At 36.3% G+C, this 22,276-nt stretch overlaps 4 protein-coding genes across 4 annotated transcripts; 3 read left to right on the top strand and 1 right to left on the bottom strand.

Moving 5' to 3' along the window:
* Positions 1 to 2,570: 2,570 nt before the first annotated feature.
* LOC108761461 (uncharacterized) lies at positions 2,571 to 6,271 on the top strand. Its single transcript, XM_018508039.1, has 8 exons — positions 2,571 to 3,000; positions 3,340 to 3,732; positions 3,858 to 4,204; positions 4,298 to 4,477; positions 4,564 to 4,828; positions 4,932 to 5,129; positions 5,197 to 5,489; positions 5,605 to 6,271. Exons 1-8 carry the CDS (start codon positions 2,887 to 2,889, stop codon positions 6,269 to 6,271), a joined length of 2,457 nt encoding a protein of 818 aa, XP_018363541.1. The 5' UTR covers positions 2,571 to 2,886.
* LOC108761462 (liver carboxylesterase 1) lies at positions 6,256 to 9,891 on the bottom strand. Its single transcript, XM_018508040.1, has 7 exons — positions 9,627 to 9,891; positions 8,385 to 8,670; positions 7,978 to 8,163; positions 7,639 to 7,918; positions 7,091 to 7,566; positions 6,722 to 7,007; positions 6,256 to 6,638 (listed from the first exon to the last, which is right to left on the bottom strand). Exons 1-7 carry the CDS (start codon positions 9,882 to 9,884, stop codon positions 6,335 to 6,337), a joined length of 2,076 nt encoding a protein of 691 aa, XP_018363542.1. The 5' UTR covers positions 9,885 to 9,891; the 3' UTR covers positions 6,256 to 6,334.
* Positions 9,892 to 10,370: 479 nt separating this feature from the next.
* Positions 10,371 to 12,455, top strand: RpL8 (ribosomal protein L8). Its single transcript, XM_018507822.1, has 5 exons — positions 10,371 to 10,417; positions 10,688 to 10,834; positions 11,089 to 11,230; positions 11,714 to 12,027; positions 12,228 to 12,455. The coding sequence occupies exons 2-5, from the start codon at positions 10,697 to 10,699 to the stop codon at positions 12,405 to 12,407; spliced, it is 774 nt and encodes a 257-aa protein (XP_018363324.1). The 5' UTR covers positions 10,371 to 10,417; positions 10,688 to 10,696; the 3' UTR covers positions 12,408 to 12,455.
* An 830-nt stretch (positions 12,456 to 13,285) lies between these two features.
* On the top strand, positions 13,286 to 22,276 carry bel (ATP-dependent RNA helicase bel). Its single transcript, XM_018508005.1, is given in 9 exon segments — positions 13,286 to 13,722; positions 14,329 to 14,410; positions 16,196 to 16,710; positions 16,795 to 17,267; positions 17,333 to 17,637; positions 17,721 to 18,020; positions 18,105 to 18,240; positions 18,242 to 18,378; positions 18,676 to 22,276. Coding segments are annotated over 9 exon segments (2,100 nt in total). The 5' UTR covers positions 13,286 to 13,677; the 3' UTR covers positions 18,783 to 22,276.

The raw sequence follows: 22,276 nt of genomic DNA, 5'->3' as shown, positions 1-22,276 counted from the left end.
AATTTTGTAAATTTACAAATGGCAATCTCAATCTTTTTACTTCACCTTTTAATAACTCTTTAACGAACAACGATTGACTGCTAAAACTGTCCAATAGTTAATATTCAGTTAAGTATTTTGCATAAAGTTCCGCAGTCTAATAATAATACATTAATAAATATATAAAACTAAAGTATTATGATGAACTATTAGAAGAATTTACAATTCATTTGCAATATCTTTTTAGCGGTTGATTGTAAGCATCCGGGACCGATAGAGAACGGTAGAATAATAATAGCGAATGGATCGACGACTTACGATGAGCCGCGGAATACCACTGCCTACCGCAGTACGAAAGGATCGGCATATTTCTAAGAAAATGTTTGGACACAGGATACTGGAGCGGCGAGGAGCCAATATCCTGCTAAATATAGCTAACGAAATGAGAAAAATGCATTGTTTCATATAAAAATGTAAAACTCTGAAACAAAAATGTTTAACTATATTTAGTTACAACAGTTTATCTATAACTTTTATAAATATATAACTGCACAAATACTTTCTAAAGATGTCAAAATATACGTAAAAATTGTTTAATAATTTATATATACTTGTAAAAATGATGAAAATTAAGCCAGAACACGAATGGCCGAACATGTGTATTAACTATTAAGGGTGCCAAAAACTAACGTATGTTGGTGTGTAAGAGTTAAAACAAATCGGAAATGATTGAAAAATGTCTTTTAATAATCATTTAGGAGTCATTTTGACATCATTTTCATATCATAACTGTTGTTCTGCTTGGGCAGATTCGAATATAAGTATAAATGAACGATCGACACCTCGTTCACATTCATTATCTGATATGTAAGACAAACCATGGAATAATACGATAGAAATATGGTAACAGTTAATTAATACATGGCTTAGCAATGCGAAAACACCGCGACCGTTTTTTTGAAAATGGGCACGATTATCGTACGACGCAACGCAATGACGTCACAGGCGCGTCAGTTCGCCGGGCGAATCGGCAGTGCCCTGTGCCCGGCGGCCGGCACTGCCTGGCACGCGCCGGGTACGTATTTGATGCGTTTCGCGTCGTTCCGTGTTTCATATGTACTTTTTCCATTCAGAACGAAAACCTCGTGTGAGGAATGAGTGTTATAAGATTTGTCGGGAACATAAAATCTGGCGATAAATGATTGTCGTGGAGCAACGCGCGCGAATCTATTCTTGTTAATTGCCGACCGTTGGATCGCTCGAAGCATCGGAATTAATGAATTGCCGCGGTCTTACCGTCTTACTGGTTCCTGTAGAGTGTAGTGTATTATTAGGAGTGTCGAAGGATTATCATGGAGCACAAATTAGTACGTACGACCGTCAAACGATCCGTATTTCACGATATCAATCTTGCAGACTGTGTGGCGTTGCTCGAATCTGGTCGGGCCGTTGCGTTGGTGCGTCGAAACTTCGATAATTCTAGAATCGGAGTGAAGTTGCCGCGATCGTCCGAGAGTCTTGAACAGGTCGATCTTTAGTGCATCGAGAGTGTTGAATCTGGTAGTTTCGGACATTTGTGATTTTCGGACAGTTATGTCGGACATTCGTGGTTCGTCGAAGGTTCGAGTATGATCGGTATGAAGTGATTTCGTCGCTTGCTTGATTTTAACCCTTAACTTAATACACACGTCTGGGTCATTCGTGTCCTGCTCATTTCTTTTTTTTTTTTTAAATACTAGGAGCACCTGGTCAAATACCGGTCGTTTTTCTATTCTTAAATTTTCTATTCTCGAGCACATATGAATAATTTTGGAACATACAGAAATGGCAGTTTCTCGATTGGTCGATTGTATACGGAATTGCTATTTTCGTATGCGAAAATTATTCATATGTGCTCAAGAATAGGGCCTTTAATGCTCTTAGTATTACAAAAAAAAAAAGAAATACGCAGGACATGAATGATCCAGACGTGTGTATTAAGGGTTAACCATTAATAAAGATTTCAGCGATTTAATTATTATAAATATTAATTATTAAAAAAAAATTATTTAAAATCTCTCTTCCTTCTTTCCCACAAAAATTTATCTATATTCTTAATTATAAAATAAATTCTAAAACATAACTTAAATTTTTTAATTTTCATACATTAATTTTTCATTAAAATCTTTTATTTAAATCCAATAAATTAAAATATTTAATATAATCATTTTTCAGGAATACGCAAAAAAATGGATAATCGTTATATTGTTGACATTCACTTCTTCAAAGGGCAGTAGTGCGCGGAGACATTTTACAATTACAAGAAAAAGGCCCTTGTGTCTTCTCTCAGATTTCTTTCTGCTCTGAAGGCCACAGCACGCACTCTTGCACAACACATAATGCATAAAGGAATCAACCAATCAAAATTCTTCTTTACCATGGAATGGGAGGAAAGGAAAGATTCTGATTAGTTGATTCGCTTATGCACTATGCATTATGCGTTATACAAAAGTATGTTCTGCGGCCTTAACAATAATCTTTATCACGTGCTTGTTTAAGTTACCCACCAAAAATATCTGTTGCTCTAACATAGTTCAAGATGCAGTTGCACGTAGAGGCGCCACTAAATGGGTTTCATTCATTTCTGTCTTACGCGAGAAACTCAAGTGTGTGCATATAACCTCGAAAATCAAGATTTCTGCGGTTATTCGTAACAAGAATAGAAAGATAAAAGAATGATTTTAATAAAATTATCCAATATAAAAATAATGTTCTCTACAGCCTAAAAGAACAGATCGAAGGTATCTCAAATTTTACCAGCACAAAAGGAAGGGTTATTTGTGACCTTTGGAGAACTCGCGAGAAAAGAAGCACGTGGACCGCAAATTTTATGCTTTTTAAGTGAAGCAGTGATAATAAAAAATAATAATGGCATCGATAACTAGATTAGTGAATTCCTTTGATGTGAATTCGAAGGAATTCGAATTGTTGGTGCACGATTTAGTAATTGATAACAACGACGTGCCGTTTGATAGCCACGAGGTATGAAATAAATTTATCTTTTTATAAGGCTTGATTGCACCAACATTACTTTCACTTTAAGCGAGATTAAAAATTTTTACTTTTCCTCTTTTTAAAGAGAAAGGGAGAGATTTAAGCCTTGCTTAAAGTCTTAGTGTAATGTTGGTGCAATTAGGCCTAAATTCTTTTTGGGTGCTTTTTATTTGATGACGTAAATTGGCACAAACATTATTCTGTTTTTGTTACTCATGAAATGCAAAGAAAGGTAGATCGACATTTGTATCGACTTATGTTATTAAAGTATTCTTTATGTTCTTTGTAAACGCTTTGCGTAACGCATCGCTTATGCTTACATTTCAGGTCAACGCTGTGCAAAATACTTTTGTAAAAAGTGTTAATTCTCGTATAAATCAAGCAGGATGTGATTTTCTACCTATCTTAAATAGAATTTTGCCTACATGTTCCAAAGATACTTTTGCAAAATATGGTTTGTTTTGGATAGTCAATGCTACTAAAGTACTAGAAAATGTACATAGTAGCACACAAGATTTGATACTAGCATGTAAAGTATTGGGAGTTTTAGTCGAGCACTGCAAAGAGATTCCAGATTTGCACAAGCAGATCTCTATGCAACACATCAAACAACTTATAAATGTTCTTAGCGCATTACAACCAGATGCAAAATGTGGAGCAATTTATTATTTGATGGCTGTTCTCCTTTATCATTATCCTGAAATTTGTGAAAGGTTTCAGGTAACAGAATGAACAATTTTATCTTATTAACTCAATGTTTTATGTTAATTTTAATTAATCATAAGAGATTATACAAGCTAATAAGAAAACATTCTAACAATGAGAAATTGTTTTAACATTTTCAGGAACTGATAAGGAAAATGATATTATTACAAATTGATTCTATGCAAGAAAATTTGGTTAATGCTAGTGCAAGATGCTATATTCTTCTGTCCAAAGCAACAGAGCGTTCATTTAAACCACCACCGTCTAAATCCATTTACACTGCGACAACATATAATGAAGTGTTGCTTTGTAATAACTTGCATGCTATAATGGATGAATTATTCTCTGATTTAATGGAGCTGGAAAGTGTAAATATCTGGGATCAATTAGAATTACCACCGATTTCTAATAAAGATGCAGTACAGTACTATAACGGGCAGAAACAGAGATTCACAAATCTATGCATTTATCTCTCCTCAATGTTGCGGTACTGATATCTATTAATTTTGTATATATTAAATAATATTATTAACATCCATTATTCACTATCTTGAAATATATATTTAATTTAAAATTGCAGTGGATACGAAGCAAGAAATTCTGTTCTGCCTCATGATATTCTAGGAGTTTTATGTCGAGGATTGGCGATAACTCCATTAAATTTAATGAATAAAAATTCATTCAAGGAACAAATGCTATACATTATTTTACCAAAATTGCATATTAGTTTACTCACAGTTTTAGATGCATTTATAAATGGGTATATATGTGTTTATATATTTTTATAAGATATACATATTTGATTCAGCAATTATAGATCAAATAATTTGTAAATGTATGTTTTAGATTTGCTCAGGAACTAGTATCGTATGGAGCAACCATATTACAGTTATTCCAACAAACATTGCAGTGGACAAGTGTCGTTTCAGATAATCAAATGACACTTAGTGATAGTAAACCTTTTAAGAATGTCAAGATACACACGTACAAATGTCTTTGCTCGTGGCTGATTAATATGAGGACATTGTCAGGAATAGAGATAATTGAAAATGAATTTGTTACGAGTATATTGAAGGATGTAACACCAGAACGAGAGTGTATATTATTATCTGTAAGTTCAAATAATTATCAATTAAATGATGCTTTATATTAATATAAATTTAATAATTATGTATAAAATTTTTTTATAAAGCTAATCCTGTATATTCTTATAGGTGCAACCAAAACATTTGTCTAAACGGGCGATAAAACGTTTTAAACGGAGTCAGTATGAAAATAGTGCGATATTAAATAACGGAGAAAGTTCTACTAAAAAAGCATGTCTAGATGCAGATTTATGTAGAGAGGCTCTTATCGTTTTGCAAAACATATTTTACAGTGGTAGCGTTCTGCTGAAACAAACATTTTACAAGGTAAATTCATTAAGTGTGCAGTGTTGTAATAATGTATTTCTACAACTTTCCTGAATATTTGTTTTAGAACGTGCGGAATACCGTGATAACCTTATTGTACAATATTTATCTCAATGCTGCTGAACAGAATTTTTATAAAGATCATAATGTATGCCGCTTGGAACTATTTAAAGTATTAAAAGCTTTACAAATGAATCCACATGTTGCATTAGCATTTCCTATACAATATTATCTAGAAATATCACACATGGCCGCTTATGATATCGATTTAAGTATTGCTCAAGAAGCAAAACTTACATTAGCCGAGTTGGAAAAAATTATACATCCTACTGCACCTACATTACAGTTACCTCGACAACAGTAAGTTTTAAACCTCTTATTTAAGTTTATATTTTAAGTTTATATTCTACGTAAAAAACTATAAGATCTTTAGTTATATATTAAATAGATTACAAATATGTATATTAATTTCTAGGGAATCTGATGAACTTGTTCCTGAAACTCAAATAAAAGATGCTACTACTAGCAATGGAATAGAAGAAGCTACTACTCACAATGGAATAGAAGAAGCTACTACTAGCAATGAAATAGAAGAAGCTACTACTAGCACGTCAGATAAAAGAAGGGCTGAAGAAGAGGTTTCTCACGATGCAGATACAATACCATCTATACATAAACGACCCAGAATAATTGCGATTGAAATAATACAGGATGGAAATGTTACAGAATTAACGGAAGGGAATAATAGCACGGATATAAATAAATCTCAGGCAGATAATTCATGTCGACCGAATGTAATTGATGACCCAATTCAGACTAAAAATGAATTAGAAGAACAAGACGAAACACAAAACAAGAAACAAAATCAGCTGCATATTGATACAATTTCAAATGCTACTACTAAAAGTAGAGTGGAATATGAATTAAATACGCAAATTACTACAAAAGAACAACATGAGCAATCTAAAGATTCGAAATTGTATATTGATAAAAGAAACAAAAAAGTAGAAGAAAGTCCCAAAATCAAGGAAAAAGTACAAAAAAAGGCATCTCAAGATAATATGAATGAATGGGAAGAGATGGACGATGAAGTACTAAACTCTTTAAGTTTGTTTCACGACGAGGTAAAATCAAATGATTAGATGATTTTATTTCACATATACTTTTACAATAAAAAAAATGCATAAACATGTGTTATGAATAATTCAACCGCCAAATGGTATCTGCGGTATAGGTACCTTCGGTATAGGTATCTTCGGTAATAATCTGTTATTCGTTTTTTGTTTCGTTGTATTTTCTTTCAATTTTTCATCATTCTGATCTGTCGATTTGTCTGCGGTATTGAGGTCAGACTTGGGAACAAACGTATTGAGTGTGTCGATAGGTTTTTTAATTATAGATATTGTTTCTTTAGCACCTTGTTGTATTAATTCAGGTACTTTGTATAAACTGCATGTGGGTGATTGTAATCGTTCTGATACAGCCGTCCACAATCCCATTTCGCAATATCTAGAGTTAATATATAGTGAATAATTTAATAATATAATCATACACTTCGAGAGTAATATTTAACATAACTTTCACAACGTTACCTAAAATTATTCATGATTTTCGGGGCAGTCGTGATGCTGACAAAGGAATTTGTGTCATCTGAGAATCTTGGAATTATGTCTGGCACCCAACTGCTGTCATTAGAACGTACATTTGTAGTAGGTGTACTAATCGTGCCACTTCTCGCGAAATTTGCTATCATATCCGTAAAAATGTCAGTTACGTGTTCGTCTGCTTCGTCAAGCTCTCTGCCATCGCTCACTTTTTCGCCAGTAATTGTGTTTCTATTAAAGATGAATCCTAGATCGTCGCCATGATTTAAATTACCTACAAACGAGATTATTAATTATATCAACATTATGTAAGGAGAATGTAACGTAATATATTTTATTAATTATGATAAATTGTACCATCTAAGGATCTCTTGGCATCGACGATCGGCAATCCAGTGAGAAAATCTTTGCCATAACTTCTTTTTCCCTTGTGATCAAAAGTATATAAAAACGTATTTGCTCTTTTAGACCAGTAGTCAACGGTCAAAAATGCAGGAGCATTGTAGAGTGAATCGCTCAAAGCTTCCGCAACTTTTCCAACGTTATTTGGTGTGCCATCACTTTGGAATATGTTAAGGTAGCCGCGGAAAGCTTGCGGGACGAACCGCGATCCGTTTTGTATGTTTGGGATAGTTCCTTGCAAATACGGTATGAAATCATTGGTCAAATAATCCGGAACCGTGCTCAGTTTATTTTGCACTTCGTTTTTGTATTGACCGAAAATTGCACCTCCTGTTTCATCTTTCATGACTCCTGTTAATAGTGGTATAGACGGAAAATTGCCGCGCCTAAAAGAATCTTCCGGTGATGCGGTCATGAAATTCGGAAGCGACCTTAAAGATTGATAGTAAGTTTAATTTAAAAGGGGCTCATTTTAATAATTTGGTCTCGGTAAATTTTTTTACCTCCCATCGTTGGAACCTTCTATGACAGGACCAGGCCCAAGCAGACTGGCTAAGCCGGAGACGAAACCTCGGACAGTTATACGGATGTTCTCCAACTCGGAATCAGTGCTGATCAATTTTTCGACTGGCAATTCTCGCAGACAGTCCACCATTCTGCGAGTATCGTTTGTTGGACAGTCATTTTTCTCAGCTATGTGTCTGGCGGTCTTGGAAGGATCCTTGTCGACAGCGAAGTGAGATAAAATGGTTCCGGACATCGCGATTAAACCATGGAAGTAATCTACAAAAATATAATGTAAAGATGATATTTGCTTGCAGCGCGATAGGCCATATCCTTACTTTCGCAGAATTTTGATAAGGATAGCATCATAGCGGAACTGGCGCCGGTACCGTGACCGGAAGCTGTGACTTTATTTGGATCACCACCGAAGAAATGTATGTAATTTTTCACCCAATCGACGGCTAGTACCATGTCGAACATACCGTTGTTTCCTGGCATTTCCTGTGTACCTGTGCTTAAAAATCCTGAAACAGAGATATTTAGTGCCATTTTTCTTTCTTGGCATACAAAATTAACATTCCTAAGAAGTTTTCTAGACAATACGTAGTTTAGAAGATATCTTTATGTCTTAAATATCTTGTAGACATTTATGTCTTAAAATATATATCTTTATAATGTATTTATGATGTTTTTTGGATATGTATGTTGCCTGAGTTATATCTTTTCTTCAGCGTGTTTTAATTACCTAATGTTCCCAATCTATACTGGATAGATACGACAATCAATTCCTTTTTAATCAAGTGTCTCATTTCGTATTGACACGCCGCACCTCTTCTAAAACCACCCCCGTGAATCCATATCAGCACAGGATAACCGCCGCTGATATCTGGAAGCGACGGGGTAAAGATATTGAGAAAGAGGCAATCTTCGCTTCCGATAATTTTATCGGTTTCATTGTGGCTGGGCTGAGGACAAGGAGGTCCCCACGTAGTGGCGTTGTATTCTCCTTCGAGATACACAGGCGAAGCTCGCTAAAAAAATTGAATGAAGATATTAATTTAATAATGATAGTTTCATTATTTTTTTCATGAAACTTTAAACTTTAAAGCATCAGAAAAGTTAAATATGGTTAGTATATTAATAGCGATTGTTATAAAATTATTTAACGTTAATTAAATAATTAATTTGTATTTCTGTATATGAGTATATAAAAGAAATATGTATCTCTAAAAAATAGTTACGTTTAATTGATATTACAACGAATAATTAATTATATATATTTGATTAATATGCCAAATTGTATGAAGAATTAAAATAATTAATATTTAAATTAATTAATATTTGTTAAATAATATCGTTTTCTGCAATAAGCTTTTTTCAACGCTTCCTTTTATTTTTTGGGCAAAATTGATAACGTCGACGAATATATCAAGTTCACTAATTGAGCCTTTATGACAGGATATACTGAGAGATAAAATAATATTCCGTTCTGCTCGATCGCGTTATCGATTAATAATAGCGTAAAAAATATTACAAAAAAGAACACGGTCTTTTGTGCCTACGTGGAAGACAGCTATTATTATTCGAGATCGCACGTTAAAGCGACGTACACGTTTACTCCATAGGTCAATGAATTTAATTATCGCATATATTATGATGATTTTTTAATGCCACAGTTCACAACGGTTTAATTAAGTTCTTAACGTAGTTAACGCATGCATTCGCCAGTGTTACATATTAAAAAAAAATTAATCCAATAAATCGTGTTATTAAATCTTCAATCCAATTTCTTACAGATCCAGTAAAATATCGATCGAATCGTTTAAAATTTAAATCAATTGTGTCATTAATATTTTATTATACATATATATAATACATACAGATAAGAGTTGCAAAAAAATATGCACAAAGATTTTTAATATATCATAGTGATATATTTATAATGTATTGATTATTATTGTTATTATTATACTTGATGTAGATGTACCTGGAATCTAGCTCGACCGGTTGGTGGCTGTCCAAATCTGATTCCACGAAAAACATAAAATCCCTTATCAGGATCGCGGATGCCGGTAATACGTGCGTATCGATCGTTTTTATTCACAAAAACTACTGGATCATCCTCGGGAGGCTGCGCGGCCGGTGCACCGCCGACAATTCTCTTTCGTCTAATCACATTCGCATCTCTGGCATTTGTTAATAAGCAAAATAAAAGGATAATGAACGAAACAATGCGCCCATCCATTTCGAATACGTGCGTTGGAATAAAAGAATTATCATTCGCGTCTCTCGTCGAGCATTGGTGTGAACCAGTTGGTGGGGATGCACGTCGACATTCTTTATTGTATGGAATCTTTTTATTATTAAAAAATTATTTTATAAATAATTATAATAAATTATAAACGATACAATAATTTAATTTTTATTAGAAAGAGGGTTTTAGCATAATTATGACGATAAAATTGCAAATATTTTTTTCAATAAAATTTTTGTTAAAGATTACAATAAGACATATATGTATAAAAACAATAAAATTTTACAATATATTACTTTTAATAGAATATTATATATATAATATATAATCTGACAATAAGAACTATAACAGTAAAAAACACCATATATAATTAATCAGATATGCTACGACAATAAGTTTGAATCGAACGCCATTTTGGCGGGCTGACTACGTGATCAAGCGAAGCACTGTAATAACCTCCAATTAGTGTTACGGTGAACTTCCGTCAACTTCCGTCTTTCCTCTCTTTGATGTCGGCTCCTTCGGTACTTGTACAGGACTTCGTTGGCGCGGATTATCCGGGTCGATCTACCACGTTCGAGATGCATCTGTTGAAAGGAACTCTCAATTACTTGTTCTCTGTTTTACGTGCGCAAAATGAACTTGATATTTTCGCGAATCGTAAAATGAGAACATTCGTATCTCAACAGTTTCGCGAGGTTAAGATGCGCCAACGAAATTCACAACGTGACGAGCGTGATGTTGCGAGTGTCACCGTGGCTAGATGCATAATAGGTAACGTGGTTTCTTTTCAGGTTTGAGCCATGGGTAGAGTAATTCGTGCGCAGCGTAAAGGTGCGGGATCCGTCTTCCGATCCCATACCAAGAGGAGAAAGGGAGCACCAAAGCTGCGATCTTTAGACTTCTCCGAAAGGCATGGATTCATCAAGGGTGTCGTGAAGGTTTGCAACTACTTTCTATTCTATTCGGGACACTATTCCAATTGGCACAATTGTAGAGTTCAGCTGGATTTATTCAAGTTCGTCTGAATTCTTTGGTTTAGATCTTATATTCATGATGATATCCAACATACCTATGTCTGATTGATTAGATGACGTTAAATTAGAGGCTCTTTCTGAAGATTTTTTGTGTTACAAAGGTATTTTTAATCAGTTTAACAGATTATTTAAGAGACATGTTCCTTTTTTATGTTTAGGACATTATTCATGATCCTGGTCGTGGAGCGCCATTAGCTGTGGTGCATTTCCGTGATCCTTACAAATTCAAAACACGTAAAGAATTATTTATCGCACCTGAGGGAATGTACACTGGCCAATTTTTGTATTGTGGAAAAAAAGGTATGTAACAATAATTTCTAAATGAATAATATTGAACAGGATAAAATTGATGCTTTACCTAAAGCAGGCCTGTCCAATTTGAGCTCTGGAACCAAAACGCAAAGTCATCAATGTAAAAAATTTCAATGTAAGATTTTAGGAACTGTAAACTGTTGATAAGCGTCATTTAAATGCGTATCAACACTTTACAGTTCCCGAAATCTTACATTGAATTTTTTTGCATCGGTGGCTTTGCATTTTGGCTCCGGAATTCAAATTGGACAGGCCTGATCTAGGCCGTGGTCCGAATCACGCTGACAACGCTCATGAGCATTGTTTGTCTTCGTTTAACATTTGACAAACAACAAGGATGAAATGATTTTTAAGCGTTGTGAGCGTGTATCGGACCGCGGCCCTAAAGTAACTACTGTCATTTATAAGTATTTGATTTATTACGTATTAATTTTTTTAAATAAAAATATATAATGCTTTCAATTTTTTCAGCCAATCTCCAGATTGGAAATGTGATGCCAGTCGGCATGATGCCAGAAGGTACGATTGTCTGTAACTTGGAGGAGAAGACTGGTGACAGGGGCCGATTAGCTAGAGCTTCTGGCAATTACGCCACAGTCATAACACACAATCCTGACACCAAGAAAACGAGAGTTAAGTTACCTTCTGGTGCAAAGAAAGTCATTCCTTCCAACAACAGAGCAATGGTTGGAATCGTCGCTGGTGGCGGACGTATAGATAAGCCTATACTCAAAGCTGGTAGAGCTTACCACAAGTACAAGGCGAAGAGGAATTGCTGGCCTAAGGTATATCCTTTGAGTTTCACGTTGTTGCTATATAATTATACAGAATTAAATTTTTTCAATGATGGTAATTAAGACATTTGAAACCTGAAGAAATTCATGTGGAATTTTTTTTTTTTAACTGAGTTAGGGCAAAGCTCTTTTATGTCGAGCTTATGGTATGTTTTTTTTTGCCGTGTTTAAAATACTTCTAATTTTTGCAGGTTCGTGGTGTTGCCATGAATCCCGTGGAGCATCCTCACGGTGGTGGTAATCATCAACACATCGGTAAAGCGTCCACCGTCAAGCGTGGCACCAGTGCTGGTCGTAAGATTGGTCTCATTGCTGCTCGTCGTACTGGTAGAATTAGAGGAGGCAAGACCGACACGAAGAAGGACGATTAGATTAAACGCTGATATTTGAGAATACGTTGTATAATAAAGGAAAATATATAAACTTGCATTTGCTATATACTTAAACAAATTCTGCGAATTCTAATAAAGTATTTTGGATAGCTGAACGAAGGGAAAGACAAAACTGTGTTTTCCTGCAGCTACATTTTATTGGATGGCATAATCTTGTTTAGAATTTAACTGAAAGATGAGACTTGTTTGTATCTTTAAGAGCTACAAATCTTTTTGTTGAAATTTTTTATTATAATCGTTATAAGAATTGTTTTTATTATAATTTAATATTTAAACTGAAGTCCATTTTATAACAGTGAGAGAAAGAAGTAGGAATCTTTAGTTCTGCTTAATCTTTGAAATTTAATACATATATGTGTGTATGTCGTAATCAAAGTATTAATTTTAATAAAGTCAATGTTTACATTACGTATAGTACAGTAAACTGAGTTTACTGAGTTAATAATGACGGTGACAAATAATTTAATTTTGAAGAGATTAATATATACATATATCTATTGAGACAGGCTCGTAACTTATATTGATATTAGTAGCATTCTTATCTGCATCAAAAAAATTCTAATCTCTGCTCAACATTAAAAACAAATTATCTATTTGCGAATTTCAAATTGAGAATGTTCGATAACATGAATATTGAATTACCAACCGTGCTTTCAATCGATTTACATCGTCTGCGTCGTATAATAATGATATTCCTAGCATAGATTTTCGAATTTTTGCGTGACGTTCCTTTTCTTTTTTTATTTTTAGCGGTGAGAGGGGTTCTCTTCCCGAACACGCCGCGTTCCATCGCCCCTGACATCCGGCGGAAATCGTGCCGTCACCATTTTGGCAGTACGGTCTCTCGGCCATTTTCGTTGCGTCAACGTCGAGTGCGGCCAGGGGCCTCTCGCGCTTTCCTAGCAATCACGCCAGTTGCCTCTGGGATTCCTTCGTATCGTGTTGAACGAGAGACTTAACCGACTCGCGCCGTTTTTTCGATAAACTGATAAAGAATCGGGCCGAATCGCGAGGATAGCGAATCTATCGCCTGGCGAGGCGTTATATAGTCCACGAGACGACAAAGAGACCGAGGGCGAGAAAACGAGAAAGAGAGAGACAGAGATAGCGCGTTGGGACGCGTTGGGAATTTTTTCGATTCGAGTGTGTGTGTGAGAGAGAGAGCGCGAGAAAGAGAGAAGAGACGAGCTAAAGCTAAAAGGGCTTCAAGCGACAGAGCTGCGAAAACTACGCACCGAGGCGGAGTAATATGAGTAATGCAGCCAACCAGAATGGATCAGGTCTAGAGCAGCAGGTAAGAAAAAAAAGGGACGAGAGAAAGGACCGCAGGAGGCATTGTTCTCGGGGAAGCGTCCCCCATTTTCTTTCCCTCTCACTCCTTTTTTTATTTTTGCACTCTTTCGCACAATTCTGTATTCTAACATGATTTGCGGGTTTTCCCGATGTGAACGTTCCAAATTCCGAAGGGAATTTCCTTTATCCGATCGAAGAGAGGATGATAGAGAGAGAGAGAGAGAGAGAGAGAGAGAGAGAGAGAGAGAGAGAGAGAGAGAGAGAGAGCATCATGGGTCTTCGTCACTCGTCGATCCGCTCGTGACGTACGCTACGTATAATGGCGGCAAGCGATTCCGGGAACGGCATGCCTCGTGTCCCGACGCGCTTGCTCTCTCTTTCTCCTCGCGCTTCCTTCGGCTCGTTCCCATGAGAGGATTGCTCGCGGTAACGGGGGCAGAGGAGGGTCCCCCTCTCCTCCCCCTGCATACAAGTCAGATTTTCACAGAACCCGATCGAGATGACTCATCGTCGGATCGGACGATAACGACTTTTATCCGCGCGTATGCCACGCGGTTGCAGTCTGCGATACAAGACGTCTAACCTGAGCCTTTCTGTTCCCCCGTAGCTAGCTGGTCTGGACTTGCAGGGCTCCCGCCAACCAAGTGGGGGTCGCTACGTTCCACCGCATCTTCGTCATAAAGCTGCGAGTGAGTATAGGAGTTTGTTGAAGTTGCTAATTTTTAAGCTGGAGTACGGAGAAGTTTTTACTTAAAAAATTCATCGTTCCTCATTGTCTATAGTTCTATGACAGAGTATTGAATGGTTCATAATACAATAGATTGACATGTCGAGACTGACAAGCATATCCTGGCCAGCAGACTGTTTTAATCTCAGTTTTATAGAATATTTGTAAACTTAGTTTTATAAACTATTTTCATTAGATAAAGTGGCTTTGTGACTATTGTGTGATTCTTTATGGTGTTTTCTATTTGTTAACACAAGTTGATAAAAGTGTCATTTTATCTTTATTGTTCTCTGAATGTCAAGAAAGATAAAATGATGTTTGTGTCAATTTGTATCACTAAATAGAAAGCACCTAATACGACTGGTTTATGTATAATGCATGTGAATGGTTCAGATAATAAATTAATTAAATATATAAGGGCTACAAACCAAGTGAAAACACAAAAATGTAAGTGCTAAGCAAATATATTAATAAGCGCTAAAACAAATGGAAACAAAAATAAATAGAAATGAATATAAAACAAACGGCGTTTCGACTCCGATCGGGTCATTATCAATGTTAGACATGTAAAAACTTTCAATAAATTAATAGTGTAAACATATTTGAAATAACAACGGCCTATAACTAAAAATTACAAACTACAAAAATATATAAAAACTTTTTTAATTGTACTAACTTCAGCTGGAGGTACAAGAAGGTACTAAAAGATTACCGTTTTGAATGTCAAGGAAGTTCCATCGCAATATGCTTATTTATCTTATTGCTGTACAAGTGTATCGATACACTGTACTTCGAGTTTTAAACCTTTTGTTCTACTAATATTTTTGTATTCTGACTGATATCATTTTATTTAACATTGGAACTAATTTTAAGACTGATTACTTTTTTGAATCTCAAGTTTTTATACAACCGATATTATATTTTTTCACATTCTGATTGATGTTATTAATACTTAGCGTTGAAAATATTTTGAAGACTATTTTATTAGCTATTTGTTATCAACATGAACTTAATATATTAACTAACGTATTGCGATATGTCTATAGCGACTTTTCTCTGTACCATTTTGCGCACAATTACAAAGATGATCTCTATTGGACACAACAGCTATATTTTTAGGCTAATTCTACAATGTGCTTTTTGTTTCCTGTTTCTTGCTGTTTGTCTCTGCTTGTCTCTTGCCTTTTTGATCAAGAAGGCAAGAGACGAACAGCAAGAAACAGGAAACAAAAAGCACATTGTAGAATTAGCCTTAATATCGTTGCGATAACCATAGTATATTATTTTACTACCTTCTTGTACCTCCAACTGAAGTTAGTTCAATTAAAAAAGTTTTTATTTTTGTAGTTTGTAATTTTTAGTTACCGTTGCTATATAAAATATTTATACTATTAATTTATTGAAAGTTTTTACGTGTCTAACATTGATAATGACCCGATCGGAGTCGAAACGCCGTTTGTTTTATATTCATTTCTATTTATTTTTGTTTTAATTTGTTTTAGCGCTTACTAATATATTTGCTTAGCACTTACATTTTTGTGTTTTCACTTTGTAGCTCTTCTTAATATATATATTTAATTAATGATGTATGTATATTTAGATTCAATGAGAAACTAGTAGCAAGAAGCAATTATATTAAAGAATACAATAGTTATGTAAATCTATTCTTTTTGCTGACAGCAGCCATTGTTTTACAAAGCAGGAGAAATATAAAGAGTGTATAAATGTTTAATTTTTTTTTCAACAGGTAACCCACCCTCGGATTTAAATTACTCTTCCAACTCTAGACCGTTTGGAGATAGAGATAGAGGAGGAGATCGCGATCGTGACCGAGAAAGAGACCGTGATCGAGATAGGGGTAGGGGCGGTTATCGAGAATCGCGGAGTCCTCGCGACGTTGATTTTGCGAACTTCGGGAGCTTCGGTGGGCGCAGTAGGCGCAGTCAGGAAAATGGAAGAGATTATAGATACTCCAACTCCGAACGCGATCGACCAATTAGCGGCAATGATCGCTGGCAGGAGCCTATTAGAAATGATCGCTGGCAAGATAACAGAAATGACAGAATGGGCGGCGGAAGATGGGGCGACGACAGAGGCGGAAGAGGCGGTAGAGGCGAGGTCGACTGGACGATCCCCACTGCCAGGGATGAGCGATTGGAGCTGGAGCTGTTTGGCTCTGGCAATACTGGGATCAATTTTAGCAAATATGAGGATATCCCAGTTGAGGCTACCGGTGAGAACATACCACCACACATCACATCTGTGAGTACGATATATACATGGGACTTTATGGAGCACTCGTGTTTCTTCCCTACTCTCTAATTCGTTCGTTTTCTAATTTTTCAGTTTGACGAGGTTAAGCTGACAGAGATAATAAAGAATAGCATCGCCTTGGCAGGATACGATAAGCCTACACCGGTACAGAAGTATGCGATACCGATCATCATCGAACGCCGTGACGTGATGGCCTGCGCTCAAACCGGGTCCGGTAAAACAGCGGCCTTCTTAGTGCCAATACTGAATCAGATTTATGAGAGCGGGCCGCGACCACCACCACCGCAAGCAAACTCCTCCGGCAGGCGTAAACAGTATCCGTTAGGTTTAGTGTTGGCTCCCACGAGAGAGCTTGCTACACAGATATACGACGAAGCACGGAAGTTTGCATACCGATCGCGTATGCGTCCCGCAGTCGTATACGGTGGTTCCAATATAGTAGATCAAATGCGCGAGTTGGATCGCGGTTGTCACCTACTTGTGGCGACGCCTGGGCGTCTGGTGGACATGCTGGGACGTGGTAAAATTGGCTTGCATAATTGCCGGTACGTTCACATCACGCAACGGTCGATTTAAGAATAGCACAGTTATTATTTATTTATACTTCTAGATTCTTAGTACTCGATGAAGCAGATCGCATGTTGGATATGGGTTTTGAACCGCAAATAAGACGTATCGTTCAAGAGGATAACATGCCACCGACTGGAGAGAGACAGACTCTCATGTTCTCTGCTACTTTCCCAAAAGAGATTCAAATTTTAGCCAGAGATTTCCTCAGCAACTACATTTTCTTGGCAGTTGGTCGCGTGGGATCGACTTCCGAGAATATTACACAGAAGATAGTATGGGTAGAGGAACATGACAAACGTTCATACCTACTTGATTTACTACAAGCTAGCAACTTTTCAGATCCTAGTAAGTTGTAGCCGAGATTCAAATTAACATCAAATTGTCGGTTTTAATTAATATTATTAATGTGTTACACTTGTATTGCGCAGCTGCTGAGTCACTCACCCTAGTGTTCGTGGAGACCAAAAAAGGTGCCGACATGCTCGAAGAATACTTGGCCTCAATGGGATACCCGGTTACTAGCATTCACGGTGATAGGACTCAACGCGAGCGAGAGGAAGCATTGCGTCGGTTCCGTGCGGGCAAAGCACCGATTCTGGTCGCTACCGCAGTGGCAGCACGTGGTCTCGATATACCCCACGTTAAGCATGTCATTAATTTTGATTTGCCCGGTGACGTTGAAGAATATGTTCATCGTATCGGTCGTACCGGTCGTATGGGCAATTTAGGTTTGTTTTATTTTGGAGTTGTTGCACTGCTAGCAATCCAAAAAGAACAAGACACATCACACTGCATCTTGTTTTATAATTCAGGTCTAGCCACATCATTCTTCAATCATAAGAATCATAATTTGGTACGCGACTTGGTATCACTGCTTATCGAAGCCAATCAGGAACTTCCACCCTGGTTGGATGATATGTATACCGAAGCGAGATATTCCGGAGGTGGATGGCGGCGGCGGCGGCGGCGGCGGTGGCACCAAGGGACGCTTCAGTGGTGGCGGCTTTGGTGCAAGAGATTATCGTCAACAACCCAGTTCTGGGTCTGGTCGTAGTAATGGACCCTCTAGACCTGGTGGTTATGGAGGTAAATAAAAATAATTGCAACTAATAAGATATATTACTAATATTAATAGATTACTAATTTAAACATTAATTTAATAACAGTATAATTAATAATTTTTAATATGCATATATATATATTTTTTATTATATTACATTTAACATTAAATTTATTTAATATGGCATATTGTAAAATATTAATTTATTATATAATACATATTATGTATGTATATAATATATATTACAATATTACATTATATTACAATCTGTATATTAAATTTAACATTTTATTTATATATGTTGTTTATTTATCTCATTACAGGCGGTTATTCAAGTTACGGAGGGAACTATAATAATTCATCGTACAATAATTCCACTAATAACGGCAACAGCGGCGGTCCTGACTGGTGGGGAGCATGGGACAAGTAGACAATTATTTCCATCTCTATTTCTACTTCTATCATCATTATTATTATTACTCTACACGCAAATTCAATTATATGTAAGCAAGACACGACATCATGTCTGACACTACATAAATGTGTTTTGCGCGCGTATACATGTACACATGCGCAGAGTACAGACAGTTTCACGTATTCACGTTTTCGCTGACTGCCTGTGCACTCCAAGTTTTTGGATGAGAAACAAAAAAGAAAGAATACTTATGTTTAAATTCCACTATATTACATTTGTTCGTGAGCGATAAATTGACAAATCCTGCGTGCAATTTAATATTCGCGCCGGTGGATCGCCGGAGAATATTTCAAATATGAATGATCTCACCATAAAAAGTGCGAGTATCGTAAATAGGATTTGTTCAACACTTATTAGTTAGAGGTCCATTCAACATTTCGTTGCCGTGCGTGCTGAGAAACACAAGTAGTATAATCATTAATGAATCAAATCAGTAAATCGTTAATCCCTGTTTGAAGGGAATAACGATGTAACACATAGTAGCTGAAAAAACTTAGTAAAATTTTTTAGAACTCCTGTCGAGACTATGGGGCTCATCGTAACTTTATTATTTACATATTCTTTTTTTTTTTCTTTCATAGGGAGTGCGGTAGGCGTATCTTCGGTAATTATAGCGTTTAAACGTTTGACTGTTGTAAAACATTTTAATGCACAAGTATTTTATTGCTTTTGCTACCATAATGGCCAGTAAAAGTCGTGCAGTTTCGTTCAAATGGATGGCATAATTCTTTAATTATATATGCACGTTTATCGCCTAGGATACGCCAAATTACCGTCGCTATAGATTATATATATGTATATATGTATATATGTGTGTATATATATATATACATATATATATGTGTGTATGTATATATAATGATTCTTTATTATTTTTTTCCTTAATTTGCTGTAGTTCAGCGACGAATGGTACTTTGTTGTTTTGCCGTCCCCAAAGAGAGACGATATTGCGCCGGCAATATGTTTATCTGAATAAGCAACGTGAATTTTTCGGGGATCGACGGTTTTGCTATTGAGAAAGATAAAATGGCAACACAGGCTACGTCTTAGGATACCTTTAGAAATCTCACATTTTTGTTATAGCCTGACATATACATCGATAATTTAGAAAATTTCAAGACGGCGCTTATGCGATTTACAGCCGGCAGTTATTTTCATAAGTTATTCTCGCATAACTTTAGCCATTACAGTGAGACCTCGATATGTACGGTGATTATATAACGTCAATATAAAGTTTTATATTTCGTCATAATAATGTAAAACTTTTGTTCGAAGTAATAATTTTTTAGTTTGTCGATAAAATTTTTCGTGGTCTTTGCACTGTCTCTCTTCCACGTTGTAAATGTTTGTGGTCTTAGACGAAGAAATTTTCAGAAATACCTGTAATGAATATGGAGGTTTCACTGTATAAAACACGGCTAGATATGTTTTTAGTGAAAAGAGCAGGTATATATATAAATGTTTTATGTACCTGAGCTTGAGTGGTTCTACAGACAGAACTGCGTTGATCCCACGTAGAAGCGTGCTTCTCGAATAGCATTTCTAAATGTAACGGAGACGTTGCCCTGCGAAATTGGTTTGGCGCTTTATACAAAAATCTTAGTCTGCAGTACCGAATGCGAATGTGTGAGTGCTCATATGGAAGATAAATTATATTGAGATGGGTTAAAAATACGGTTGCAGTTACAGAGGGGTATTAAAACAAAGAGCAAAGGGAGCGATGCTTTTGCATTGATATAGCGGGCTCTATCTTCATTAAGAAAAAAAAGGGGAGGGGGGGAAAAGATAGAAAGCAGCATAAGCCTCTTAAGGGAGACACACGGGGCGCACTCATATTATTTTCTAGCTGTATTTATCAGTATGATACGCGCGTTATATATATAAATACATAACACTAAAATAATTGAGAAACGACTGTGATATCGAACGATCTTGTGACATTCAATTTCCACGCGAATTGATAAATGAACAATTAACGGAATAACAAATACAATAAATATGTATTAATTAATCGGTATTGAATGTCGGGAAGGTAAAACTAGCTCAGTTTGTTTGAGCTAAGAACAAGAATATTAAGTCGTTAACAGTTAATACACACAAGACAACGTGGCTGTTGTCCGATCGGGGAGGGCTGAACGCTAGGCTCTTGCGGTCCCGGGGGACCTTTCTAGGGCATTGTTTCTGCTTAAAGTAACGCGCATTAATGATATGTAGGTGACGCGAGCTCGCGAAGTCATTTACCGGTTGAATGATGATGATGATGATGTTGGTAGGGCTTTGTAGGATGTCGATATCGTTTTGTGCTAAACGTCGGATTCTTGTCTATCTAATCTACTACGTGAGGGAAAAAGTACAAATTCGATTTGCGTCACAACCGACAGGATTTTTAGACATGTCATACTTATACCTGTTATATTACTAGATTTAATAGTGCAATTCGCGTGCGTGAATCGTATGCCGTGTGACCGTGGACCAAGGTGTGAATGAATCTCTCTTTCTTTTACAAGAGGGATTGATAATTATTTCATCTAGAGCATTCAAGGGGTGGGGTAGCGTTTAACGAGGTAAAATATCGTTGGCTTCCGACCATTGGGTGCGAGTGTTCTCAAATTTTTAATACGATTCGTCATCGAGGCTATATTATGTCAGCTCTCGGAGGCCCTGCCAAGAACGTTATTTACAGAAAGTTCTTTCGTGGACGGCGGTACTCCTCGTCCCTTTGTGTATCATTTCGTAAGGAGACTTGCATCGGTTCCGAGACTGATGTTACACACGCAGACTTCTTGCGTCTTCTTTCCTATTTTATTTTGTATTATTTTATAAAAAATGACGAAGGAAAAGGTATCAATAGAGTTCCGATTACACGGGATAATTGTTTACGAACAAAAAGGCAGATTATGCAAAACTGATAAAATTTAATGATATAATTTTATCATTAACTCTTGGATGCATGAAAAACAAGGGCTTTTGAGACCTTTTCTTTCTTCTAGATTATTTCTGTGAGATATCCTGTGTTGTCTTTCATCGGTATTCGATTTAAAATTTATCCCATTAGGAGACCACGCATCCAAGGGTTAAAGTTCAACTGCATTACGATGCGTTAGATATTCGCGACGTGTCGATCGCGTGTTACGCGTTTTAATCAGTCCTATGCATTTCGAAACGACACTTTGTTTGCAACTTACGTGGTGGGCAGAGAGGAGTATTTCAAATAGCGGTGAAATAGCGGTGATTATAACGAATGCCGCTTCCATACTAACTGTCATTGTTGCTTTGTTTTCCCTTCAATGTGATAGCGTCCACGATCGAAATCGATCACCGATTGGCGAAGAAAGTATCATCTTATTTAATCACAATCAGTGATTTCATGACAGAATTCTTTAAGAGTTAAATAGATTCTTTGGATTTCCTTGAATCTACAAATCGCTAATCGCTCTTGTTCATAAAAT

The sequence above is a fragment of the Trachymyrmex cornetzi genome, unplaced genomic scaffold, assembly GCF_001594075.2.
Source record: "Trachymyrmex cornetzi isolate Tcor2-1 unplaced genomic scaffold, Tcor1.1 scaffold248, whole genome shotgun sequence".
NCBI lineage: Eukaryota > Metazoa > Arthropoda > Insecta > Hymenoptera > Formicidae > Trachymyrmex > Trachymyrmex cornetzi.
This window is presented reverse-complemented; position numbering and strand designations above follow the sequence as displayed.

Coding starts and splice junctions, on each gene's coding strand:
- LOC108761461 (XM_018508039.1), top strand. CDS start 2,887: ATGGCATCGATAACTAGATTAGTGAATTCCTTTGATGTGAATTCGAAG. Junction 4,205..4,297: donor TATCTCTCCTCAATGTTGCG/GTACTGATATCT, acceptor TTAAAATTGCAG/TGGATACGAAGCAAGAAATT. Junction 5,490..5,604: donor TTACAGTTACCTCGACAACA/GTAAGTTTTAAA, acceptor ATTAATTTCTAG/GGAATCTGATGAACTTGTTC.
- LOC108761462 (XM_018508040.1), bottom strand. CDS start 9,884: ATGGATGGGCGCATTGTTTCGTTCATTATCCTTTTATTTTGCTTATTA. Junction 8,164..8,384: donor GTATAGATTGGGAACATTAG/GTAATTAAAACA, acceptor TCTCTGTTTCAG/GATTTTTAAGCACAGGTACA. Junction 6,639..6,721: donor AAAATCATGAATAATTTTAG/GTAACGTTGTGA, acceptor TATTAACTCTAG/ATATTGCGAAATGGGATTGT.
- RpL8 (XM_018507822.1), top strand. CDS start 10,697: ATGGGTAGAGTAATTCGTGCGCAGCGTAAAGGTGCGGGATCCGTCTTC. Junction 10,835..11,088: donor TCATCAAGGGTGTCGTGAAG/GTTTGCAACTAC, acceptor TTTTATGTTTAG/GACATTATTCATGATCCTGG. Junction 12,028..12,227: donor AGAGGAATTGCTGGCCTAAG/GTATATCCTTTG, acceptor TAATTTTTGCAG/GTTCGTGGTGTTGCCATGAA.